Raw genomic sequence first — 26,707 nt, forward strand, 5'->3', positions numbered from 1 at the left:
AGATAAATAGCCCCTGATGTGAAGCAATTGGCAGGTCAGTAGCCATTGTTTATTGGTTTTACTGTTTTATTGACTCTTCTGGAATAATAGAGATCATTAATGAATAATACAGATCACTAATGAAAATATAGCTTATGAATGTTTCGCTAGTGTTCATGCAAATTGTGAATATCTGCCTTCATGCACTGCTCCCAGTGTATTTCTGGAATCTTGAGAAGAGTCTCCAACTTGGATTTGCAGGACCATGCTATGTGCCTTTTGAGAGGATAATATATAGATCATAGTGTTTTTCAAAGAGTTTCTTTTGAGACTGTTTATTGTTACTTGTGAGTAAGCGATATGGTCTAATGTAATTTAAGAATAGAGTGGAAATGCCACCCATAGCTATTGCCTGCTCCACTGGACTGATGCCGTGGCTTGGAAGTAATACTTCTGAAGAGTTGTAGGATAGGTTGGTAACTTCTATGATATGTCAGTGTTAAACAAGAGTTGAAACTTTATTCTTCATGAGTAGCCTTTTTAAGAAATTTCTAAAACCATCACGGTGGAACGTAACTACAAAACTTACTAGAAGGTGAGCAACAAGAAGTTTGTTTACCAGGCAAGCACTTAGAATAGATCAGAGCAGACAGAATAGAAGATTTCAGTTAAAAGGGACCTGCAACGATGATGTAGTCCAACAACATGACCACTTGACCAAAAGTTAAATTAGATTAGTAAGAACATTGTCCAAATGCCTGGAGAGGGAGATGCTGATCCCTTCTTACTGATAAACAGCGGGTGGACTTATGGGAATGGTTCAAAGCTGCACCAGAGGAGCAGCGCTTTAGGAATGTGAGGAAGCATTTCTTTACCATGATGGTGGTCAAACACTGTAAGAGGCTTCTTGGAGAGATGGTCGATGCTCTGAGCCTGCCAGCGTTTCAGAGGCATTTAGGCAATGCCCTTAATAACATTGCTTTTAAGCTCTGATGGTTATCTTTTCCATTGGGAGGGCTGGAAGTCTTATTTGACCCTGTAGAATTTTTTAATCTATTTTACATATTGAAACAAATCTTGATTTCTTTTCCTCAACAGGAAGTCCGTAAAGTAAGTGAGAGTATCAAGTATAACCACCCTTTGAGAAAATGTGTTGATACAATACTGAAGAAGGTAACAAACTGCTGGTCTTTGGCCATAATTGTTCAATTAGGAGGGGGTGCTTCTACTGAACATGATTTTATTTTGCTCTTAGCTTAAAATCTCTAATTAACAGCTTGTGAGTTTCTGAACAGACTTTGAGTTGAAATTCTTCATGGGGTGCTTTCTTATGATGCATATAATTTTCTGCTATATTTTGACATGTAGTATTTCAGAAACAGAAAAATCTATGCTCAGAGTGAGCTTTTCAGTTGCACAAAATGCCGTAAACATATGTAAATAATTAGCAAGTGCACTTGCTACTCCCTCTTCTTCCAGTTAATTTTCCCTTTTTCTTCCAGTGTCCTACTGAGTACCAGGAAAGAATGGGTAGGAACATGGACGATTATGAGGATTTTGATGAAAGACAGAACAGTTATCCAAGTGAAAAAAGTTTGGTCAAACTTCACAAGCAGGTATTTTAATAAATAAGAGAATGCCTCACTTATGCTCATGTAATGAGAGTAAATGCTGAATATAGTGGATTTGGGATTGCTACTTAACAGAAACTTGCTCAGTGAAAGAAAACATAGAAGTTTAATATTGCAAGTGATGTCCAGATCAAATATTTGTGTGTGTAATAATTGTTCTTGTTTTATATCTTGACAGCGTTTTAACTGTGAGTGAGGCTTGTAATGCTTGATTGAAAGTACATTCTAAAAAAGAAAGTCTAGTTAAAACGTGGTATTCAGTAAGATGCAAAAATACAGTGGTATGTTGGAAAAAGTATGCTGTTATTGCTACAGATAGACTGTGATAACAGAAGTACAAAACTTGGGAATCAATTATATAGTCCTCTTATGAATTATACATTTAGAGAATTAACTGACTGCTTCTGTGAGTATACAGAATTGATCTCTCAGAATCTGTAATGTAGACATTTTTAAGGTATTTTGTAAGGCTTTTCTCTCATTTCTTTAAACAAGTATTTTGTAACCATAATTTCTTGGAATTTATTATAGGTTATCTATTCAGTACAGAGGCATCGTCGTACACAGGTCCAGTGGCAAATTCTTTTAGAACAAGCATTTTACCTAGAAGATGTGGCAAAAAATGAAAGCAGTGCAACGAGACAGTTTGTTCATACCTTTCATTCCCAGGAACCAGAGAATAAAATTATTCAATATTTCTACACACCAACTGTTGGTAAGTGCTATCGTGCAGCTTTTTAATAAGTAAAGGAGTAAAATGGTTCCATTTTGTACAAAGAACTAGTAGTTTTATGTATAACATACAGTAGAGGGAAGCAGATGTACATCTTACTGCATCTATGTAGTGGAATAGCCATCAGATATTGATTTATGCTCTTGACCATAAGCATAATTTTTTTTACAAATTTAAAGGAGTCGCATGTTGTTATAGCAATAGTGAACCTTGAAGCCTTGTAAGAAGAAAGAAAAATAGTAACTTGACATTTTTGGATCTTGGCTACCTTCTGCATTTGTAGAGTATTATTGAGGTGGCAATGCTCTTCAGTAAAGCAAAGAGGAAAGGACTTGTCACCTGTCATGTACCAAACATTAAAAGATATGTCTGCTAGTACATCCTTCTGAAACGTGGCTTCTATTCATGTGTTAACTTTTACTTTGTTATGCACTAGCAATGAGTTATTTCCAGGGTAAGACAATGCAATTTTACAGGCTGAACTTTGTTTCTGGGAGAATAACAGGTGAAAAAAACAAAAAGTGGATCGTCTGTAGTATCTAGGCCAAAAGTGAACAGATCTGTCCTATACCTCCCTCCTGCAAATCTCTTGCAAAATCTGCCTCGCAGATCCCACCCAGTTTTCAACAGTTGTGCACACGATTCGTTTGAACTGAGCAACACCAGTGGGCATTGAAAGAGGACTGAAATAAAGTGTGTGACCCCACAGATTCCAGTCTTGAGTTTAAGGGTGTGCATGCAAGAAGTTCATTGTAGTTTTTTTGTGAGGGAGTCACCATTTCTAGTTGTGTCATTTTCATTAACCTATTCTGGATGTGTGTGTGTTTTTATTTTTTCTAGAGTGGTACTGGGAGTGTCTTCTACGACCATGGTTTTACAGGGTGCTTGCAGTCGTTCTAGCCACGTTCTCTGTAATTGTTGTGTGGTCAGAGTGCACATTTTTCAGCACAAAGCCAGTTTTATCGCTATTTGCAGTTTTCATACAGCTGGCAGAAAAGACTTATAACTATATATACATAGAGGTAAGTTTGAGATAATTACTGAAAAAAATCTTTCAGGTAGATTGTTGTTACGTCTTGTCAATTTTCAGATAGTCTTTAATATACATAATACGAAACTTTGTTTTTATGGAGGGAGTCTGCTTTTGCCACTTAGTACAGCTTTCCAATATGAAGTGAAAATGTGACCAGTTGAGTTGAATATCATGTGTAGAGTGATTTGCGAAACGCTAGCTTGGAGCTTTGGTGTTCAGACTTTGTCTGATCAACCATGTGTGTGATTTTTCTTCCCTAAATAAAAATTTGCTGCTGACCAGAAATCCAGTCATAGGCATGGCTAACATATGTGTGCACAAATTTATCACTAAAGGAACTGAGCTGAAAAATTCCAGGATACTAAGAAAATAGGTTGAGTTGAAAACACTTGTTTTTATCAAGTCTTGTGGGAAGAAATGTAAAATCAGTCATAGTAATGATCAAGGCAATTACAGCAATTTCATTTGCATGACAAAAGTAAGTAAAATAAATGTTCCTAGGGTCAGTTGTATTAGCTTATATGAAGTGCAGAATGTTACAGGTATAATTCTCAATTTCAGTGAGTTAAAAAACATTGTGAAACTCTTCTCAGATCTGGTGTTATTGTCCCATCTGAAAATGAAAAATGAGATTGCAGTTAATCTGTTGCATACACAATGTCCTGAATGCGTTAAAACCTTTTAGGGAATTCTACATTTACACAACTTATTTTTTCCTCCAGATGGCCTGTTTCCTTACCATCTTTTTCCTAAGCATCTGTGTTTACTCTACTGTCTTCAGGATCCGTGTATTTAACTATTATTACTTAGCTTCACATCATCAGACAGATGCCTACAGTCTCCTTTTCAGTGGCATGTGAGTATGAGGCATATATTTTGCAGATTTTCTGTGAACCGAGAATATCCATGAAACTTCCATTCATATTCTTTTATTTAAAATCATGAGTTTAATGACTAATGAGTTGTACATCATTATTCTGTGATATATTCAGTTATGATTTCTTAATATTTGTAATGCAATAAATTGTTTTTAAATGCTGTTGTCCCTTGCGTTTGTGCAGGTTATTTTGCCGTCTTACTCCACCATTATGCTTGAACTTTTTGGGTTTGACCCATATGGATGCAACAATCTCTCACAAAAATACTCAGCCAACTGCTTATACATCTGTAAGTACAAAAAATGTGGGTTTGAGGCTTTGGTATAGTTTGGAGAATAGGCAAAATAATTTTAAATAGTTCTTACAGTAAGATCCAGATGTTCGAATCTTTTCACTAGTATTAAACAGTGTAGAAACACAGACCGAGAGTTTGATAATATTAGATTGCTAGCTATGCAGAAGTCATCAATAGCTCAATTTTTCAGTTTTGGTCTCTTTATCCTAAGAAAGTGAAGTATGCTGAAGAGTTCAGACTGCTCTTCACTTCCTAATAGCTTTGTCTTCCACTGGCATTTCCTCCAAATCTATAAAGATTCTTCCACTGGCATTTCCTCCAAATCTTTATAGATTTGGAGGAAACCTAACTTGCCACTGAAAACCAGTGAGTTTGGTTCTACTGAATAACTGATTTCTGTAGTGCCGCAAGTTACATCTCCCATCTTTGTTGTTAGCAGGTAGATTCTTAGTGTTGTCCAGAGATTCCTTTCATAGCAGATGGAAAGATTAACCAGACTTGAATGGGTTCTGGATTATGCATGACAAGAAGATCTAGCGTCTTAGAAACATCAAAGTGGAATACACTGTTAGAAGTGGCCTTTGTATCTGGGTGTTCTGGGTGAACTGGGTCTGATCTGTGATGGTAATACTTACCTATGTTTTAGTAACTGTAAAGGATTGTGCGGTTTTCTGTTGTGGGCTGAAAACAGTGAGGTGGCACAATCTTTATGGATAAACTTAGAATATACCTGATTAGTGCTTTTTCTTATGGATTTATTTTCCAGATAATGGGATCTATGAGAGTGCTGTCCTTCATTGCAGATGGATTCTATATATACTACCCAATGCTTGTTGTCATTCTCTGTATTGCCACATACTTTAGGTAAGTGATTTGCAAGTTTCTTCACATTAATGATACTAGTTTCAGCAATCGGGAAGAGATTGACTTCTCCTCTTCCTGCAATTGAGATATGACATATTAATAAAAATGCAAAACCTAAACCAATACATTGCTATTTATATATGTTAAATGTGTAGATTTTAAGAATACCAACTATATTAACTCAGAGCTTGGAGAGGTGGGGTTCCCTGTTAAACTTCATTTCTAGATTTTGAGGTCTGATTTTTCAGTACTTAAAGGGGGTTTATAAGAAAGATGTGGACAGGCATTTTGGCAGGGTCTATTTGCAATAGCACAAGGGGTAATGGTTTTAAACTGAAAGAGGGTGGATTCAGTCTAGATATAATTAAGAATTTTTTTACAATGAGGGTGGTGAAACACTGAACAGGTTGCCCGGAGGGGTGGTAGATTCTTTATTTCTGGAAACACTTAAGGTCTGGTTTCACAGTGCTGTGAGCAAGCTGATCTAATTAAGTGTGTCGCTGCTCACTGTGACAGGTGTTGGATTAGGTGACTTTCACAGATCCCTTCCAGCTCAAACCATTCTATGATTCTTTGTTCTGTTCTAACTTTGAAGCACACAAACACGTGTATTCTGCTTTTGAGATAGGACTTATCATGAGGATGCTATCCTTTCAGCAAGGTTTTCTATTAAACTGAGAAGCATTAAATTTAGTTCACGTCATCAGAAAATTTAGGTAATGAAATTTCTAACAGACTCATAACAAATTTCTGAACCGTTACCAGACTTCAGTTTGAGAAGGTAGTGGTATAAATAGTTTGATCTTGTTTCTCTAAACCACATTTTTTTAAGGCAGGAACGGTAATTGCAGACAATAGTGTTATATGCCTGCTTTATCCTTGTGTTTCAAAATGTGTGCTTTTGACCATTGTAAGGGATGAGATACCTTCAGACTTACCTTTCTTGGCTACATTTATGTTCACTTCTTCAGTTTTGCTTTACTCTTCAGTCAGATGTGATGTTTTGAGTCATGTAGAATATAGCTACACACCTTGGAAGTCTGTTAATAGTCTTTGTGTATTGGTAGATAGTAAGACAGCAAGGATTCAGTCCTAGGTTTTTCCTGCTTACCTTTAGGTTAGGTGACAAAAATTTTGGTAGAGCCAAAAAAAAAAAACCCATGAAGAGCAAACAGGAAAGCTAATGATAAAAAATAGTTCATGTGACTTTTTGTCCACGATGATCCTGGGTCTTGAATGCCAGATTGAAAAGGAAGAAAAGAAACTGAAGGAGAGGAAGTGACTTTGTATGAACTTCAGTGTCCTTTAATAATTCAAATAAATGCAAAACTCAATGTTTAATTAAAATCTTATCAAGGAGGGCTGTCTTACTTGCTTAATACAGCAGCCTTGAAGTTCAGATAGTATAGGAAAAAACATTTTCATTGTAAATATACAGTGAAGCAACTTTGAACATGGTATTGTTGCTCCAGTTTGGAGAGAGGAATACAATGACAAAACCAGCAGTTGGGTTCTCTGGAGTGAAGTTGAAAAGGTGAAAGTGATTTCGTGCTATGTAGTTTCAGGACAAGCGTAAGAAGATAAGGCAAGCTTATTATCTGACTGCTGCCTAATGCGTATCCAAAATGACAGCCAGCATCCTTACAGCTTAAGAGTATGCCATACATGTCACTTGAGATGAAGTTGTCTTTTCTATGTTATTACTGGTTTGAAATCATGGAAGGCATAATAGGCAGAATTTTTATAGTGATTGTTTTCTGTCAAAGAAGAATCAAGGAGATAGCATAGGTATGAATTCTTTTATATATGACAACATTTTAAGCAATTGTATTATATAATTTCCACTAGTCTTAGAATATACACAATTTTATCTCACTGTTTGAATAGCATTATTCCATCACTTTCACTGTTCTGAATTTTCTGATTTCTCTGCTAGTATGTCTTTTCATCTATGTTGTTTTTTTATTGTCCATACATTTATAAACAATTTGTTTTACACTTTGCAATGTAGTCTAGATTACTCATTGTAGATTACTGAGGGAATTGCTTCTCTGCTTTTACCAGCTTAGGAACACGTTGCCTGAATCTTTTGGGATTCCAGCAGTTCATGGGGGATAGTGAAATGACCTCTGATTTGATTGATGAAGGAAAAGAGCTAATCAGAAGAGGTAAGCTACGTCCCCTATTCTACTCTTCCTATGAAATATAATATGTTGTATTAAAATTGTCTGAAATATTGCTCAAAAAAAGAAGCTTATTTCTTGTCAATATTTGGAAAACAGTACTGAGGCAGCCTCCTGCACAAAATGCAATAGACTTAGAGTATTGTGGTTGCAATATGAACAGTGCTTGACTTTGTTGACATCTAAAGTACCACCTTTACTCATCCAGTATTTGAATTTTAGATATTTCTAAATATTTTACAGTTCATTTAAGTGGTGCTCCTCCAAAGTCGTTTCTATCTAGTAATACTCCAACCGGTGCTTGTGTAATCTGTTCTAAAGGATAGTTAATACTTAAACTGGTTTTATCATCAATAAATTCATTTTAATGTTTATCTGTGTAAGTGTGTTGATTGAGCTGCCCAAATTCTGTAATTCCCTTTAGGATTTTTTGCTGTTTCAGTTAGCTGCTCTGTTTTATCACACAAAGCATGCTGTTCCTTGGAGCTGTAATTATATGCTGTGTTGGAGAGGTTTCTAATTGTTTTTATGTTAGTTTCTGTTGAAAACGTTCCTTGAAAGTTGTTAAAAGCTGTTGTGGTTCTTTGTTGCATCTTGATATTGTACAGACTCATTCTGGTATGCAGAGTGAGACAACTTTATTCTCAGCCTGACTCCTATATTCTCCTCAATACAAATCACATAATAACTCTAAAACTTATGTCCAATCAGAATTGTTAGCATATACCTATAAACCAATCAACTAACAGATCATGGACTGGTCATGCCCCTTTTTACTACTAACTTAATGTAATGTTTTGATACTTTCTTACTACTATCAACAGGCAAGGTGAAAGCTAGGGGTTATGCAGTGTGTATACTGAATTCTTACTATCTCATCTCAAGGTTCTGTTCCATCAGCCATAACTGTCCTTCTCCCAAGACCGCTCTTGCTCCATTGGCATATTTGAGCTTGCTCTAAACTCCCACAGTTCTTGAGTAAATTCTTAGAAATTTAAATCTCTGCGTACAATGTTATATTATGGAGTATTATTATCCTTATTTCATAGTTTATGAATAAAATACCCTAAATCTACTTTGAGGAGTAGTATAAGTGTAGTAGTTTCTTTTTTTGGAGAAAGAGGAGTGTCTCTCATTCACCTAAACCAGAGTTTACTATTTCTTTGATACTAAGATGTTATGCTTCCAGCTTAATAGCAAATAATATAAGCTATTTGAGTCATACTTTGGTCCTCACTGAACTTCAGAGAGATTTTGAATCAGTAATGCTCAGGTTTCTTATTAATGTCATACTTTTTCCAACTATTTCTGCAAAATTTGGTGGGTCTTTTGTGTTGCCAGCTGGTGTCCAAATGTTATGCTTTGACCCCAGAGAACATCATGATTAATTCATTTTAATGGGTTTCTCCATAATGATAGACTAGTGTTTTTGCCTTTTGTTTTCATTAAATGTATGAGCCATCTATTTCAGTAGCAGCCTTTTCTTTGGATTTTAATTGTTTGTTTAAAAAAATATTGGTCATGGTTTTTCTTGCATGTAGCTGAGAATTTTTTTTATTTATAGAGAAGAGAAAACGACAAAGGCAAGAAGAAGGTGAAAACAGAAGAAGGGTATGAGATTCTTTTAACTAATTATAATATTAATATAATACATTATCTGAGAATTTGCTACTACTATTTAATTCAGTATGATCTCTTTCACAAAAAAAAAAGTCTTCTATAGTTGGTAGAATCAGTTTAACCTTGCAGAATAGTCTTGGCTGAGGATGGAATAATTTACATTTTAATTTTAAACCATGAGAAGGTGATTGTGGTCACACTGTTTGGACATATCCATTACTAAGTGTGCTGTGAGAACTGTGTATACCAATATTTCTAACAAGCATTAGAAAAGGTCCTGATTTTTAAGATGCAGAATAATCTGAAGTGACTTCTCATCAGTGTCTTCTGTTGATACTGCTTTGCTTGAAATAACCACAGTTGCAGTGTTGGCATGTTCACTGAAATGGGGACTGTATGCTCCTGCCAAAATTACCTGTTGCTTTGTGTGTTCATTGAAAAGTGATTTTTTCTGTGGAGGAGGAAATTACATTTAAAAATACCACTGAGTAACAAGAAGAATGTTTGATTCAAATAATCCTTTGAATACATATTGAATCGAAAAAATCTGTGAAGGCACTCAATCTGAATAAACAGCAATCCAGGCAGCTTAATTTTAAGCAACTTCCATTATGCAAAGCTTTTCATCAACTTATGACAATCTCAGTTTGGTATAGAAATACACAAAGGGAAAAATTGAAAGGATTCATGCAAAAAATGAACTGGCTAAGGGAAAAGTACTGTCTACAGAAAGACAATATAATAATGGGACTAAAAACCTGTTGGGTTTTCAAGCTCAGGAATACTTCTGTTCTATATGACAGCCAATACTGCATAGACCTTTCTTCTGATGCTCTCCCCCTCATCTCAAAATTTGAGAACTTGAACTTATTATGAAGCCAAATAGCATCAAATGCTTGATGCCTATAGTATAAACGGAAATGATCTGACATTAAGCAGCAATTCTAGTTCATCAGCAAACTTGATTTCAGAAGTTACCTGTTATTTTGAGCCTGTGTTTACAGAGTAGCACATTCATTCTTGAAACTTTTGAGGTTTCTAATATTGTTATCTTTTTCTGGATCATGAATAAGTGCTTTATCTTTCTGCATCTTAGAACTGTAACATATGACATAAATAATCATAGTAACTTGGAGTATACTGGTTTCTGCTAGTCCATAATCTGAGATCTAGGTGTGAATCTAAAACATTATTAAAGTTATAGGAGCAATTGGAAAAAATTCTTTTGACATACGAAGTTTTCTCCTAATAGAAGCATGAGAAGTTTTCTTCATTGAAAAGCATGAGAAGTATTTCATTCCTATACTAAAACATGATTGGATGTAAATGCAACAAAACAACAAGCTTAGTAAACTAGGTCCAAATGTGAGTTTTGTGCTATCTGCATCTGGTTATTTTACCATTCTACCACTAGATGGAAGCAGAAATCCAAAAAAAGCAATGTTCTTGCCATAACTTCGAGCAGTTGGGTTAACTTTGTGTGCGCATTTAATGTGCAGTCTGTTTGCTGCAAGGTATTTTCTAAAGAATTATGATAGTAACCGGCTCAGTGAAGGGACGAGCTTGAGTTTAGAACAAAACAAAAATTCTTCAAGTGTCAAGGTACTGAAGAGGAGTATTTTCAAATTATTGCTTTCACGGTCTGATGTGATTAACAAAGCAGACCCACAGTTGTGGGACTGGAGTGTTTCTTGATCTGACGTATGCTTTTGATTTGTTACTTTTTCTCTCACCTTATGTTTTCTTTTTTCGTCTTTTTTCCAGGAATGGAAGGAGCGGTATGGAAATAGAGATGATTCCACTAGAAACAGAGCTGTCCACACAGACCAAAAAGAATCCAGCTTCTCGGAGACGAATACCAATAGACGTAAGCTTTGTGGGTTTTGAGAGGAGTTAGTTTTGTTTTATTATTTTAATATTTTGTCTGCACAACACTGCCTGTGTGAGTAACTTCAAATAGATTGCTTTTTGACTTAGATGATGTCCTAATGTGTTCTTTTCTGTGGCACAGTGTCATCTTGCCCATTCGAGACACCTGAAAAGAATGCTGTGTTTCTTCCCACCTGTAGTGGTTCAGCTGGTTGAACCTGGAGATTCTGGGTAGTCTGGATAGCCTCAGTTGCTAGGTCTTCTTATGGGACATAAGTCATTCTATAGATTGCTATTAGAATAGCTGTTGTCAACAGAGAGTTTGTTGACATATGTCTTGAAGGTGGGAGTTTTAAATCTTAAAATTTACCTCTTCTAGTTGCACATGAGCTCTTTCCAACTGGAATAATGGAGTGATCAGATATATGACCAACAAATGTAAAGTAAATAAAATATCACAGTAGAGTATACATGTTCATTTAATAATGCATGTTAGCAAAAAGCTTGTTCGTGGTTGCTCTAAACTTCCAAAAAGTTTATTTGTCAGAGTATTAATTATTTTATTGTATTATATTTGCTCTTGTAAGCTAACAAGAAATATGAAATTAAAATGAAAAAGAGAAGAAAAAAGGGGGAGGAGCTGGGAAGATTTGAACATGCATTTGAGACAGCTCTGGTAGATTTCCCCCTCCTCTTTACAAAGTTGGAAAGCCAGATTTTAAGTGGTAGACTAACTGAAATTCTATGAAATTATATTTTAATGGTAACCATGCGATTATGTAGCATTCCAACACCAAAACAAGCTGTAGGTACTCACCTAGCAAAGATGACAGTGAACTGCAAAACAACTATTTGTTAATTAGTGAGATTGCCTCTTTAAAAACAAACAAAACCCGTCCAGCTAGCTTAGTTAAAGAGGGAAACTGTGAGGAAAAATTGATGTCCAATAGGTTTAAAAGTAAAATCTGTGTATAACTTCCTATTTTCTTTGATTCTTTGCAAACTACTGATCCTAATTGAAGGCAAAAAGAAAAGTTGTTACAAAGATGAAATACTACACATTCAGAATGTAGCCAGATTTGGTTTAATATTGAATCTCCTCCTAATCGCTTATACTTTGGTTGAGATACTAGCAAATTACTACTATGGTCTTTTAAATTTGTTGTCTCCACATACTCTGAGGTGTTCATAGAATAAATGTCTTTCCTTCCTTTTACCTATTCAGCATTATCAAAGTATACCCGATCAAATGGTAGGAATGAAAGAGACAGAATAGAACTCCTCCAGGATGCAGAACCTTTGGATTTTAATGCAGACTCAATTAATGATGACCCTTTTGAATCAGACTCAGGAAGGTGAGAAATCTTCTGTGTTATTTACAATTAAAAGATGTCTTCTGTCTTGTGACCTACAGTACCTATATCAGATGATTTCGTAAAAATAGTTTTGTAAACAGAATTTGTCATCTTGCCTAGCTTTTTTTCTTCTGCATCCCCTGTGATGTGGGATTGGTTTCAAAACCATTTGAAACTCGAAGATTTTTTTAGTTGAGTATAAGTTTGTATATTAGCATAATATGGAAAATATTGCAGGCAAAAGCAGAAATGAAAGAACCGGAGGACCATCAGCATGTGCACAAGATATAGTTTTCTCTAGTTTCCTACAATATTTCTACAATATTTTAGAAAACTCACTTTTACTTCCATTATAAAAAACATCATAAAGGGCTGCAAGAAATAAATTTAAGTATTATGGGACCAGTAGTTGCAGCAGTATACCTGGGGATCACATCTTGGGACTGCTGGTGTAAATTAAAATCAAATTAAAATCTGAACTTAATTGAACAGAAAGTCCCAGACTGCACAGTGTAGCTTTTGTCTGTAATGGAGAATTCTGTGATTCCATGGGTGTGACAGCAATACCAAATTTCCTCAGTCCTGAGATGGAATGTCTTGCATAACTGCTAAGCTTTGCTTATACTTAAGAAATAACTAATATATTTATGGGTGCTTTTTTAATCTAAGTATTTATGATGTAGAACCATTTATTGATAAATAATTTCAAATTCCCTTATAAAAAGTTACAGTTTACACTAGTTTTACCACTAAAAGTAGCATACCCAATCCTGAACTACTTTTGGATACTGTTGTTTTGCAGGCTTGGGGAGGTTTTGGAGGGTTTTTTTGTTATTTTAAAGAAAAAAGTTGCTTTCAGCAAAAACAAAGTCTTTCCTTTGTATCAGAGAAAAAAGTTCTTTAATACTCCCAATACTCATACCAGTTTTTCTTGGTCACATGAGATTTAATTTAGTGACTGCCTATCAAATCCTCATGGACATAGTAATTCAGTAGAACTTTTGGTCCTGTAGTTCATTGAGAGTTAAGGAGTAAGAGTGCAGTAAGAATTACATGGGTCTTTATTTTTCTATTTCCCGTGATTCTTTTTCATATTTAAAATTGATTCTGCAGGTACCAACCTGGTGGGAGATACTTGTCAATGTCTCGAAGCAAAATATTTGATGATGTCTAAACTCTGCAAAGCTGAAGAAAATTCAGTGGAAATCTATTCCTTACTCATTGTTTGGAAAATACTGTATTTATGATATATCACTGAAACAGAAAAGACCATTTTTGTTTAAAAAAAGAATATGAAGGAACAACTGTTCGGAAATGCATCTATATGATAACTACTACTTGTGACAAGAATATAATTCTTCTGCTGTAGATATTGTTGTGCATCGGTGTGGACTTCTGTGTCATGACCAAAAGGGGATAACTATTAATTAAGTTAATAGAGAGTAAACTTCATAAATATACTTAGAGCTCATGTTGAACTGTAGCAATGTAAGTTTTAGGAAGAGGATTTTTTTGAAGGAATTTTTTTGTATTTAACAGGTGCTGTGAGAGCATCTTAATGCATCCAAAGTGCAGTTATATCAGTTACTGTAGAAAAACTTTCCATAATTTTTCTATTTGAACTTTATGCCTAATTCAAAATCTGCTAAATTAAGTTAAAGCTACTTTTGGCTTCAGTGGTCTTTGAATCAGACCTGTATAAGCAGAAAGATTGCATGGTAGGCTATTCTTCATAAAATTTGGTGGCATAAATTTTGGAGCAAAATGTATTGGTCAAGAAAGGCTTTTTTTTTTTTTTTTCAAATATTATATGCAGATAAATTATTTCAGCATGTGTATATAGTTGAAATTGAATGTGGACCTGAGTTTCACTGTCATACGAGCTTATGTGCAATAGCAAGAATACATTATCAAAGATACAGTGTCTGCTTAAGATTTTTACAGTTGTAAGGGTTTTAAATCCTGGCACATTAATAGTTCTGTAACAGTAAAAGAAACATAATGTGAAAATTGAGGTAAATGCTGAAATATTATAATTTGCACACACCTCAGGCACGGCTTCAAACTGTAGACTATTTCTTTAAAAGAAGGGAAATACATAGCATGACTAGATAACGAAACACTTAATGTCCCAGATGCCCTGATTGCATTATATATCTATTTTTAAGGTGCCTGTATTTTGCAGTAAGTTGTTGCAAAAAGAATAGTACTTATTCATTTGAATGCCATTCAGAAATGCCAATTTTTAACAGTGTAAAAAAGCTTCACATTAATTTCATTAGTGTAGATATATTTTCAAACTGTAGCTAGTTGAGTGAGTTCTTAGACGTAATCATAAGGTAAAAGATGTGGTCACATTCATGATATGTTTGAAAATTTGATTAATTTAAAATGTTACTTTATTGTAGTCTCTATTAAGTCTTCACCACTTGGAAGTTTTTGTTATGTGCTTATTGCAAAGTTATGTTGAAAACTGAAAGAGAACAGGTCCCTTCCAACCTTAACTGTTCCATGATTCTGTGATCTTTATATAATAAAGTCTTTACCATTCATAAAGAACAGACATCCCTTGAAGCAGCTAGGAATGGGTTACTCTAAAAAGTAAATTTTCATGAATGGGGTGTTCTACTAATTTTTTAGCATAGTCTTTTTATTTTTTTTTGAAGTAATTGTTAATGGGGATCTAATTCTACCTCCTGTGATTTAGTACATTGTGTATTCTAACAGTAGTTGTATTTTTAATATATTGATCTGCCTGCTTTAAAAATGAATTGTTACTCTGAAGGAGAGAAAATACTCTATTTGTATAGAAATAATTATATTAATAAATTGACAGACATAAAATTATTGTCGGTTCTGTTCTTAGGTGAATACATTGAACCGTAGCCATGCCCACATGTATTCAAGCTCATGCAATTTCCAGATTACCTGTGAGAAGGCACGTTTTTACTTTGGGTATTATGTGTATTGTAATAGCTTGATCAAAATCTTATGGCTGTATTAAGAACTGGAAGTTGAGAAAATGAGACGCTCATTGTTCCAGTAGTTCTTTAGCAACTTTATGTTAGCATCTATTTAATTTATTTTAGATTACTTAGAAATGCTGTCCTGAATTCAGCCTTGTATGAAAGAGGTTCTGTATGTTCTTGGACATATTCATCAATGCGAATGTTCTTAGACTTAATATTTCTATTTGTAAAATTTTTATCTCATTTATTTGGCCAAATTTGTAAATATCTTTGGATTAAATAAGGTTTGAGATCTTTGTTTAACTCATGAAATGTCACTGCAAAGGGATCTAATTCAGTGCTAATGGAAAAACTATAGAAGGAAAGTTTGTTTTTCTGAATGCTTGTGAAGTATCCTTACGCAGCCCCTGCTGACTTCAGAGAGTTGGATTAAGCCTTCTTGGGGCCTGTTTTTTCACCTCAGAAACCAGTGGAATGGCTGCAAAATGAAGTTTTCAGTGGAAACTTGGTCAGAATTTTAAACTGAAAAGCTATCTAGTGCCTGGCATAAGCCCTCTGTGCAGCTTTCATTGGGATACAGTAATTTGAGGTGTTGACTGTAGAGATTAGTGGCTTTCAGTTGCTAGCATGCAAAATCTGAGCTCATTGAAGTGGGAATCCACTGATCTTGAACTTGCAGTGAAGTAATGGAGTAACCAATGGCTAATTTTTGAAAGCATAGGAATCAGAGATCTGAAAATTGCTCAAGAGTTTTCCTCTGGATTGTGCTTAGAGATGCCAGGTGTCCTGTGCTGCCTGTATGGTGGGTGTTTATGTGAGTAAGTGATAATTGAACTCATGTTTCATCCATGGTGTTCCTTGCTGATCAACAGTTACTCTTGCTCTAAGTATGTGCAATTTGAAGGCCAATTAATCTAAAGTGTGCTTTGAAAAGTGATTATGAGTTCATAAGGCTAAGTCTGAAGGCCTTTCAACAAAGAAATGTAGAGTACAGCTGTAAAAGAACATTGTAGCAATAAGGGATATGCTCGCCCAGTATTTGTTGTGTACTTAAGCTAGTTTTACACTAGTTTGGTTACTGCTACTAAAAGTGATGCAGAACTTGCCTGGTGGCTCCATGCCTAAGGGTGTACCCTATGCCAGAGATGTTGTAGATGCTCCATCCTTGGAAACATTCAAGGTGCGGTTGGATGGGGCTCTGAGCTGCCTGATGTAGTTGAAGACATCCCTGCTTAATGCAGAAGGGTTGGACTAGATGTCCTTTACAGGTCTCTTCCAACACAAACTGTCTATGATTCACAGCCAGATTGTGGTAACTCTTGATGAGTTCTTTGCTGCTATAGCTCTAGTCTTACAGCTAGAAGTTAAAACAAGCTTTGATATGTTTAGGCAGTGACTGTACTGTAGGCTGATGGGGTTCTTACATCAGATTTGGTGCTCCCAATGAGATGATTTAAAATATAACTGCCTTGCAAACTGTGCTTTTGGGAGCTGAATGTTGGTGTATTTGTTCTGTCAGTATATTGTCATGCTTATATGCAGCTAAAGAATGTAAATTGTGAATTTCTGTATTATTTCACTTTCTAAATTACTGAGCAGTTAAGGTATACTTCCATCTCACCATCATTTCTGCAGTTTCCTCTTCAGCTGTGAACACCAGAAAAAAAAAAAAAAGACAAAACAAAAGTTTGAAATCTTCATATCAAAGATTAGAACCAATGAAAAGAATCCATGCTAGTTGTAATGAACTTTAGGAGTGAAAACAGTAACTACTTTAATACTGTATCAGTGGTGGATTTCTTAAGAAGTATGGATAACAAAAAGCTCCGGTCGAACTTACTACTCCTACTAGATTTGTAGTACTGTTTTTTGCAGGTGTTTAAAAATATGTGTATTCTGATATCCATATTGGGAAATCATAGATTCATGGATCCTCTGTGCTCTAGGAGAAGTGCAGCTCTTAGCTGTGAAATAAAGTTAGGGAGTCTTCTTATGAGGGAAGGTGCAACTTCTAGTCTGTGCTAGTAGTGACACTTTGGGCAAACTGTGATATATTTTATTATTTCTAACATGTTAAGTAACATCAAACTTTTACTACTGTAGCTTACACTACTGGAAAAATTGTGGTATATATTTTGCCTTTATTTTGCAGTCAAGCACTTTCTAAAATAAATTGTGCTTAACAGTATTAATGGGGATAGTGGAAGGCTGCGATCTTTTTAACATTTATTCTTTCTATCTAAAAACATGACAATGATTTTTACAAATGAAATATTAAAAGATTGATTATTTGGATTTTCTGTAATTATAATAATTTGTATTTTATTAAATTTATCTTGGAATACTGTAAATGTTATGTGAAAAATGCGGTATTTTGTTCCAGTTTTTGTTATTGCTGTAATTACTTGCAATCTGAGTTACTTGAAATCTTTTGCATTTCCAATACCAAACAGAGATCACTTTATGAAGGAAAACTTTTTATGAGCAATCTTAAAGAAATCTGACCTATTGATTCATCTTAATTATTAACAAACAACACTACTTAGGGTTTCTCCTAGTTTTAAATTTTTCTTTAAAATTCAGAAAATGTTTATTTTTTTCAGAGCAGCTTATTTGTGAGTCTTGTAAACTTTCTGAAACTTTGACATTCCTTTTCTCTAGTGGACTCTACAGGAATATGCACTGCTTGATGGCAGTTCTCTAATACTAGCTGTCCCTCTAATGAAGCAGTCTAATCTGAACCTGGGACACTCCTATACTATTTGATTATGTTAACAGAAACCCAGCATTCCTAGCAAAAAAAAAAAAAAAAGCACCTTGAACTAGATCCCTTTGTAATACATTAATTACTGTCGTTTATTATGTTGCTTTATATTTGGTAGTCATACGGTAATCCCAGTCTGATAGTCTGATTTATTTTTTTGTTTCTATTAAAATGCACTGGAATGTGTTCCTGAGCATGCTTTTATGCGTGTGTGCTTTCATTGTAACTGGGAGGCAATAATAATATGCAACTTAAGTTATTCCTTCAGGATACTGTTGTTATATTTGACATATCCCTATGAATTATAATAGTTTGTAGCTTATCTATCACTGCAGAAATTAATTAGGGTTAGGGTCTATTAGGGTTAGGTGTTAGGGGTTAAGGTGAGGGTCCATTAGGGTTAGAGTTGGGGTTAGGGTTAGGAGTTAGGGTTACAGTTTGGGTTGTGGTTGTCCAGCCCAGAGAAGAGAAGGCTCCAAGGACAGCTTAGAGCAGCCTTCGCGTACAGAAAACTACAGAAATGGGCTCCAGGAAAGCTGGGAATGGGCCCTTGATCAGGGAGTGCAGGGACAGGATGAGAGAGACCAGTTTTCGGCTAAAAGAGTGGATATTGTGGTGGGATCTTAGAAAGAAATGTTTCCTGTGAGGGTGGGGAGGCACTGGCCGGGGTGTCCAGGACAATCGTGGCTGCCCCATCCCTGGTGGTATTGAGAAGGCTAGCTTGGACGGGACTTGGAACAACCTTATCCGATGAAAGATGTCCCTGCTGGTGGTGGTGGTGGGAACTGAATGGGTTTACAACCCAACCCAAACCATTCCCTGATTCCATGAACATCCCTCTGAGCAGTCTGGGCAGGCGCTTCTGGTCTTGTTGGGAAGAAGACAGTTCTACAGTGAACTTCTCGTGCTGTCTGCTCCTGGAACCTCTACCCTGACTTTTAATGTTATGCTTCACTTTGAGCTGCCAAACGAAGATTCAGAATTCTTGCTTTTGTTTCTTGTCCCTAGCCAAATTTTTCCCTGCAAATTCATTTTGCCTTTATCGATATGGAAAATAAAAGTGGATCTCCTGATGGCTTTGAGTGTAGGATTGATGATGTCCTTGAAGTTCAAATCCAGTTCTCTGTTATCAGTTCCTTGGTTTTAGGGGCTTCAAGGACTGCGAGGAAGCTGAGAGAAGAGAGCTCCCTCTCCTCCTCAAATCCAACCCTTCGCAGCCCCTGGAATTTGGAGATCAGCGTTTCCCTTGTGTCAGGCCACTGTGCTCCGTGCCAGACTAGAGTGCCCGGTGCCCAGAGAAGTGGTGGGTGTTCCATCCCTGCAGGTGTTCCAGGCCAGGTTGGATGGGGCTTGGAGCACCCTGATCCAGTGGGAAGTGTCCCTACCCATGGCAGGGCATGGAACTGGATGGGATTTGAGGTCCTTTCCATTCAGTAACACTCCATGATTCTACAAAATTTGGGAGGATTTGAGGTGAAAGTCAAGCTTTTGGGGAGTTTGGAGAGAGTTGTGAGATTTTGGGTGAAAAATCGCATTTTTGTTGTGAGGGGATTTGAAATAAAAGACATGTTTTGGGGATGTTTGTGAGCGGCTTTGAGGTGGAAGTCATGTTTTGGGAGAGTTTGAGGTGAAAGTCATGCTTTTGGGGAGTTTGAGGAGCCCACTTCAAGGGCTTAATCCCTCCACAAAGGCATTAATTGCCTCCTCCAACATTGTTACTGTCCCCAAAAGGGAGTTAATTCCCCCTCCAAGAGGGCTGATGCACCCTAAATGGATTTTTTCCTTCTCAAAATGTTTTAATTCCCCCTCCAATGGTGTTAATCCCTTCTCGAGGAAGCTAAATTCCTCCTCTAAGCAGGTTAATTCCTCCTCCAAATGGGATAATTCCCCCTTCAGGGTGTTAATTCCTCCCGAGGGATGCTAAATCCCTTCTCTAAGGGGCTCAATCCCTCCCCAAGAATACTCAATCTCCTCTCCAATGAGCTCAGTCACCCCTCCAATGATAATTCCCCCTCAAGCATGCTCAATCTCTCTCTAAGTTTTTTTATTCTAGAAGATATGAGTATTCATTTGTAAGCATATTTTTAGTAATAAAAGATCTTTATGCAGCAGTGTGTATCAAGGATAGGCTGTAGGAGTGCTGCTTATGGATAGACTATGTTCTTTTGCCTTATGATACAAGCATGTATGAACAATACCTTGTTTTGAAATTCACCGAGTTATAAAGTTTTCTCTGTAGTATTCTAAATTATTGTTGTACTGGATATATTTTAAAAATATTTGTTAAATATCTAGTCAAAGACCTAAGTTGGCATGAAATAAATAATTTCTGCAATACATTTTCCCTGTTTTATTTTAGATATTCATGTTTCTCTGAAGTGTTTTTCATAGCGATCTTCTGGAGAAATTTGATCCCTTTCTTTTTTCCAGGTAGAAATTAAATTTATGTCAGAAGAAAATCCCACCTTGTTTTTTTAATCTTTTTTACATCTTCTTTAAAGCAGATTAAAAAGGGAAATTGGAACACCCAGGCATACCTGGGTATGCAAGCTTCTTCTAAAGTCTTGGAATGACACCTGAACCCACGCTTTGGGCTGGCACCTTTATTTGCACCTCACCCCAGCTATGGAAGTGGAAGCAGCTTCTGACAGTGCATGGAGACAGAGAAGTGCATCCAGGCCAGCAGAAGATCTGAGCTTCCCACAGTGCCTGAAGGAAGCCTGTGAGGACCCTGTATGCTCATGGAGCTGACTAGGAACTGGGTATTTTTGTGAAGCATAGTGTAAGCAGTCAAACTGAGACATAATTCCCTCTAGATATATCTAGCCATCGGTGAGAAGAAAGGCAAGAGTCTGTTTCCCCTGTTGCTATAAGGAGACAGGAAAAGTAAGGAAGGAGTTAACTTATATCTCTTCTTTGACTGCTTCCAAATTTATCACTTTTGTCTTCCCTACCTAAGGAAAAAAAAAAACAGCAAAAATAAAGTGAAGGAAGAAGAGATAATTTTTGTTTAAATTTAAATATTTTATTGTTTCTATACAGGTACATACAGGGTATGTTTTTAGTTTTCTTTTCTCATTCTGATAAAGCAGCATTTTTATTGAGAGCTACAATAGTATCTTATGGTTGTTGTTAATCAAAAAACTGCACCCCAGTGCAAGTAATAATTCACCTTTTTAGTACAGCAGAATATTTATAAGAACTAAGACTGGTTTATTGCTGTATTTGATTGTTGTCTCCCATACTTAGTCTCCAACTTCTGTTCTAAGTGACTTGCAGGAAACATTTTGAATGCTCAAGACTGGTCTGTGCCATCGCTGCAGTTGGAATGTCTTGGCACTGTTAGTAAAGACCTCTCCTGTCACAGCTGTTCTGGGACTGTCACCCCTCCCTGTTCTGCTGCACTACCACTTCTCTTTTTTGGATCTTTTTGTTAGGCATTTTTAAATATATGTATGTTCAGAATAATGTAATAAACGAATGGTGCATGCCGATGTCAAGGTTAGTAACAAACTTCAGTGGACTAAACTGACCCATCTATCATAATCCAGTGGGTGGGGAAGTTCGTGGGAGAAGAGATATAAGTAGCAGAACAATCTTCTGTGTATGTCTCTAATTTTTTTTTCTGGAGACATTTTGGATGTTGAAGTGGATCACTCAGCAAGGTTAACCAGCCACACTCTTCCTCCAGGCTTATGTGATAAGTAGCTACTGTAAGCCTGTACTTAGTTCAGAAGATAGGAGTTGTCCTGTATTAAACATTAACTTGCTGTTACTCATTGTTGGCTTTTTGTTTGCTCAGAGAGCAATATAAATTCTGTTGTTTAATAGTCAGCAGTTGCTAATGCAGCTACCTTGCTTGCTCAGTGAATTTTAAGTCTTCTGAAATAGCCTTTTGACTGACTGAATTATCAGGGTTGTGAATTAACCTTGCTCTGCCCTTGTCACTTCACCACTGCCTACCACAGTGTGTTTTTCTTAATCCTCGTCTCTGCTCTGCACACTGTGATAACGATCTGAACCTTTTCTCTTCATAAACATCCTGTCTTGTTATGCACTGGTTCATCACACACCATCACCTTCAGGATTTTTCAGAGCTTCATCAAGAAGCTGAAGTTGGTCAGAGCCTGACTTGGACAGAAGACACAGTCTTTCTTCCCTTCCTGGAAGCGTGACCTGAGCTGCAAGGAAAGATTCAGCTAATAAACAGAGGTCAGATTTTGGAGTGGTTTATGAATGTGGGTTATGCACTAATAAAAGTTCTCTGGTTCCTTCCACAGGAACAGCTTATCTGGTTAAAGATGTGTATTTTGAGTCACTCAGTCAACATCAAAGTAAAGGTGTAACTGAGGCAGTGCCTAGACATGCTCTGTGGAAACCTGCTAAGCCTTTGAAACCCGAGTGAACACTTAAACAATTCACCGCCAAACAAAGTAATTTCCAAATCTTAGGAAAGGTCATCTATTCTGAGTAAATTTTGCAAAGGCCAGATGTTGGTAGGAAATTTTCTTATGTGTTCTGTGTTTGTGTTGTTCCCCAAGGACTGTGTCCTTCCATGAGCACTAGTATTACTGTAAAAACTTAATATTTTGGAAGATGTTGCTGTTTTTAAATCTATGGGAATCAAGAAGATGAAAAGTGGTGTACTGGCAAGTTTCTATGAGCAAGCAGCAGCTTTTAAGCCCAGGTTTCACAAATAACTAGCAAGTCAATTGCAAGAGGCTAGCATCCATGGCAGCCGGTGTGACAGCATCACCTCCCTTCAGAGGTTGCTTGTGCGTCATGCAGCATGTGGAAAGCAGTGAGGCAAAGTGAACTCAGGGCAGAGAGAGATGGGACAAAGGAAATGGGTTGAGAGGCAGAGCAAAGTGTGGGAGAGTACTTGAGCAGTGATGACAAGGAAGGTGAGAGCTCTGCCTGCTCCTGGCAGAAGTGTACACCTTTTGCTACACATAGCCTCACCTCAAATTTTCTGTAGGAATTCTGACTGCAACATGCTGATGGCAGGCCCCAGAAATCTAAGAATACATAGCATTGACTGCAGAGCCTGTGTTGGGCTCAGTACTGTGCAAAAACCTTGTAGCTTTTTGCCTCTCATTTCAGGTATCCAACCCTAGTACAACTCATGGCTTGAAGTTCAAAGTACCCTGACAGAGGGAAAAGGAATGGGATGAGTTGGGAGAGAAATTGAGCGTGTGAGCAAGCCTATTGCAAGTCAGAGCACCAAAATAAAATAAAGACTTATCTTGTGTTATTGCCTCTCAAAGGTAGTTCAGTGATGGGTTGGGAAGACAGAAAATTGGAGTCAGGCTTTCTGGACTAACGCTTAGAACGTCTTTACAAATTATCAGAAACTTAGCAGCTATGAGTGATAAACATAGCAGAGGCTGTGGCTGCAGGCTTCAATGCTGGTAGCCAAGTGAGCACAAAACAAAAGGACTGGGACCTGCAGGCTTAGGGGAGCAGGGTCTGTCCCTGCTACTCACAGAGCCCCCGCTAAAGGGAGCAACAGCATGAACTTCCACAAGTGTTGTCTCCCTCTTCTCTATTCTGAGTGATTTGGAACAAAGTTAGAGCTAAAAAAAAAAAGTAAAACCTCAAAAACGCCTCCAGAAAATGGGATGGAGTTTCTTGCTGTTTAAGCAGACATCTGTTGAAATGCAGCAGCAATATACTCAGAAGTTCAGTCACCATTTACCAGGAACAATAACCACTGTTGAGCCTTAGGAGTCATAAGCTTGATTCTACTCACTGAAATGAAGACCTTTGTCACTAGCAGCACCAGACCACATCTTATGTGCAGATTCTTTGGTTCTAACAGTATCAGTGATGGAATCAAGCAGTTATTTCCTTGGGTACTTACACTCTTGAGATATTTTTTCATACCTCTAACTTTAAAATCAAGAACTCCAACAGTCTCTGCTATCTGCTGCACCATCAGGAAGAGCAGGCTCGCAACTTCTCACCCTATGTAGATTGAGAGAATTGTTACTGGCTTTGAAAAAAAAAAAAAGGCAACCCCCAAACTAACATTCTACAAAGGCAGTCATTTATGTTGAATTTGAATTTTCCTTCTTTGCTTCTCAAATATGGCCTGTTCCCAGCTTTCTGCTATGAGTGGTCAGAGAGGCACGAAACTCTTCACATGGGTCCAGAAGCCCACAGCTAAGTGGGGATGAAATACTGAGACACAAGACATAGGACTGTCCATCCCAGCTTGTGACCTGGTAGCAGCAGGGAGCTCTGATGCAGAGTACACCTTAGTTTTTCTAGAGCAGAGCAAGAAGGATTAAAAGAATCAACCATGTTATGCTAAAATTCTCCTTCAAGGAGTCTTTGAGTATTGGTATGCCAGCTGATTCACAAAATTCAAGTAAGTACTGAACATCTGTTTGTGTAGGAAGAAAAGGAAGACTTTTTATCTGGGTTTATTGGCTTTACTTTTTTTTTTAAGTTTACTGTTGGTTTTGACCATTTTAATTGCTACTCCCTCATCAAATAAGTAAATTGTGAATTCTGTAGATTTTAATGGTTTAGAAGTTAACAAATTTGGTTAACTTTTCAATTAATCCTGTTGAAAAGAATAACAGGGTATTAAAAACTCATGCACTAATACTTCTGGATTTAAAAGATACCCTTGATGCTTGTTACCACCAAAATCCATACTTATGAGATTAATTACTTTCAGAGCATGTCTGCTTAAGCAGGAGCATGTACCTACATCAGCAACCTTCTTGTCAGCGTTATGTGACTGTCCCACTCAAAAGCTGCAGCTTCTTAGCCTGCACTATAGTGCTCTTCTGGACTGTTTGCCACTTTGCTCATGTGGGCAGGAAACCATGGGTTGCTCTTCAAGAGAAGCATTACAGTGCCTGAAATAGCCTTATGATTCAAGTGAGGTAAAGCCCTGCCCACCAGGAAACCATGGGCGGCCTTGAAAAATTCTGGACAACGGCTTATGCTAGTAGGCAAAATCGGCTCAAGTATTTCTCAGTGTATATAGCAAGCTCCATGCCAGCCACTTAATGAGGAGCTTGTTGTCCATCAGGTCCTCAGTCCCTGAGCTCAGTGCAATGATCCTTTCATATTCATCATCAGCTGAAAAGCCTGTTCCCGAGGTCTTGCACTGATTCTGAAAGGAGATTTGGGGAAGAATGGAGCAGAATTCATCAAGCGGATATTCCACTACCAACACCCCACCACCATTACCTTGTGCTGGTGAAGGACTGGACTGAGCTCTTAGCAGGGGCAGAAGGAGTTAAATGTTTGTTCTGGATTGGATCTGAGTTGTGACACTTGAGAAGAGCCAGATGTCAGGAATCCTTAACTTGGTACATTCTCTGTTTCCAGGAAACTTGTATACTGGGAAAGTCCCTGGGCTAGAGAATAGATGAATGCTTTTGTAAAGTTTGCAAAGGAAAGCCCCTAACACCCAAGAGTTCCTCCAATGCACTTTCTGCTGAGTTAAACATTATGGTAGGGCACCAACACCTTACCCACATGACCCACAGAATATTTCTGACACTGATTCCAAACAAAAATCGAAACCCTTGAGAGAAAATGTCACATCACATAATTAAGAGATGCATTCCATTTTGTGCTCCCTTTTGGCTTTGCATACCTTAATTTGAGTAACAGCCCCATGTTGGAATGTTGATGACAAATAAAGGACTACACTGACCTTAATGTTACATCAAGAAATGTTCTGTAAATTGAAAGGACAAGATCCACCAGGCAAGTCCCTGAACTTGAAACTGCGGGACTTAGTTCTATCAATCAGTTTACCTGAAGTCTGTTTTATTTTGCAGCATCAGCTTTGGCTGAGAACAGCATGGTAAAGAACCACATGTGCATGGGGATGGGAAAGAGAACTGCCACTGAATGACTTTTGCTGCCCTACCTCATTGTTTAAAGCCTTGTATTTAAGAAGTCACAGTCGGAGACTGAGGAATGCTGATGGGCTTTGCAGATAATCCAAGCTGTTAAAGCAACTGTACACAGAAATCACCAACTCTGTGTACCTGCCCTCTGCAAACTTGTCAGTGTTGCTGGCAAAGCCTTTCTAATATTAACCAGTGCAGTCCTGGCCACCAGAGTACTTGCTACCATGGTAAGTATTGGACTAGTCCTATTTTAACCTGCATGGTATTTCCAATTTGGACTCTTCAAAAATGAGGAATAAGTCAATATTTACTTTTACACAACTCTGGAACAAAAGGAGGCACTTTGTCCTTAACTAAGAAACAGGCACTAATTTGTGCCATGTAAACACAAATCCTCCAAGATAAGCTTTTTCCAAAGGTCCAGGGACCTCTGTTTTACTTTTGGCTAGAGGAGGTCTGGCGCCTTACAGGCAACCAAGTACCAGGGTGATGCCGCAGTGAAGAGGGTTTGCTTGGCATTGTGTGTCAAAAAATGCTGAAAGCAGCCAAAGCATTCTTAAGACTCTGCTCCCACCTTCTTTCTTGATGCTACATGCCACGTTGGTGGTGCTGTGCTAGGTCAGGCAGTGCAAACACAGAGCAACACCAGGC

The 26,707-nt window shown here is 37.2% G+C and overlaps 1 protein-coding gene across 2 annotated transcripts in view; it reads left to right on the forward strand.

The window, feature by feature from the left end:
* Window positions 1-22,380, forward strand: part of LMBRD2 (LMBR1 domain containing 2) — a 35,325-nt gene extending 12,945 nt beyond the window's left edge. Inside the window, exons 8-19 of one of the 2 annotated variants that reach the window (XM_054054099.1) lie at window positions 1,078-1,152; window positions 1,482-1,595; window positions 2,142-2,325; window positions 3,184-3,365; window positions 4,099-4,232; window positions 4,438-4,543; window positions 5,316-5,413; window positions 7,478-7,581; window positions 9,161-9,207; window positions 10,981-11,083; window positions 12,311-12,440; window positions 13,554-22,380. In XM_054054099.1, the coding sequence (XP_053910074.1) occupies window positions 1,078-1,152; window positions 1,482-1,595; window positions 2,142-2,325; window positions 3,184-3,365; window positions 4,099-4,232; window positions 4,438-4,543; window positions 5,316-5,413; window positions 7,478-7,581; window positions 9,161-9,207; window positions 10,981-11,083; window positions 12,311-12,440; window positions 13,554-13,614 (1,338 nt within the window). In that variant the 3' untranslated portion in view covers window positions 13,615-22,380. The remainder of the gene's footprint in view (window positions 1-1,077; window positions 1,153-1,481; window positions 1,596-2,141; window positions 2,326-3,183; window positions 3,366-4,098; window positions 4,233-4,437; window positions 4,544-5,315; window positions 5,414-7,477; window positions 7,582-9,160; window positions 9,208-10,980; window positions 11,084-12,310; window positions 12,441-13,553) is intronic. The other variant, XM_054054100.1, reaches the window with a different exon arrangement.
* The last annotated feature ends 4,327 nt before the right edge of the window (window positions 22,381-26,707 follow it).

This window comes from Cuculus canorus, chromosome Z (genome assembly GCF_017976375.1).
Source record: "Cuculus canorus isolate bCucCan1 chromosome Z, bCucCan1.pri, whole genome shotgun sequence".
Classification (NCBI taxonomy): domain Eukaryota; kingdom Metazoa; phylum Chordata; class Aves; order Cuculiformes; family Cuculidae; genus Cuculus; species Cuculus canorus.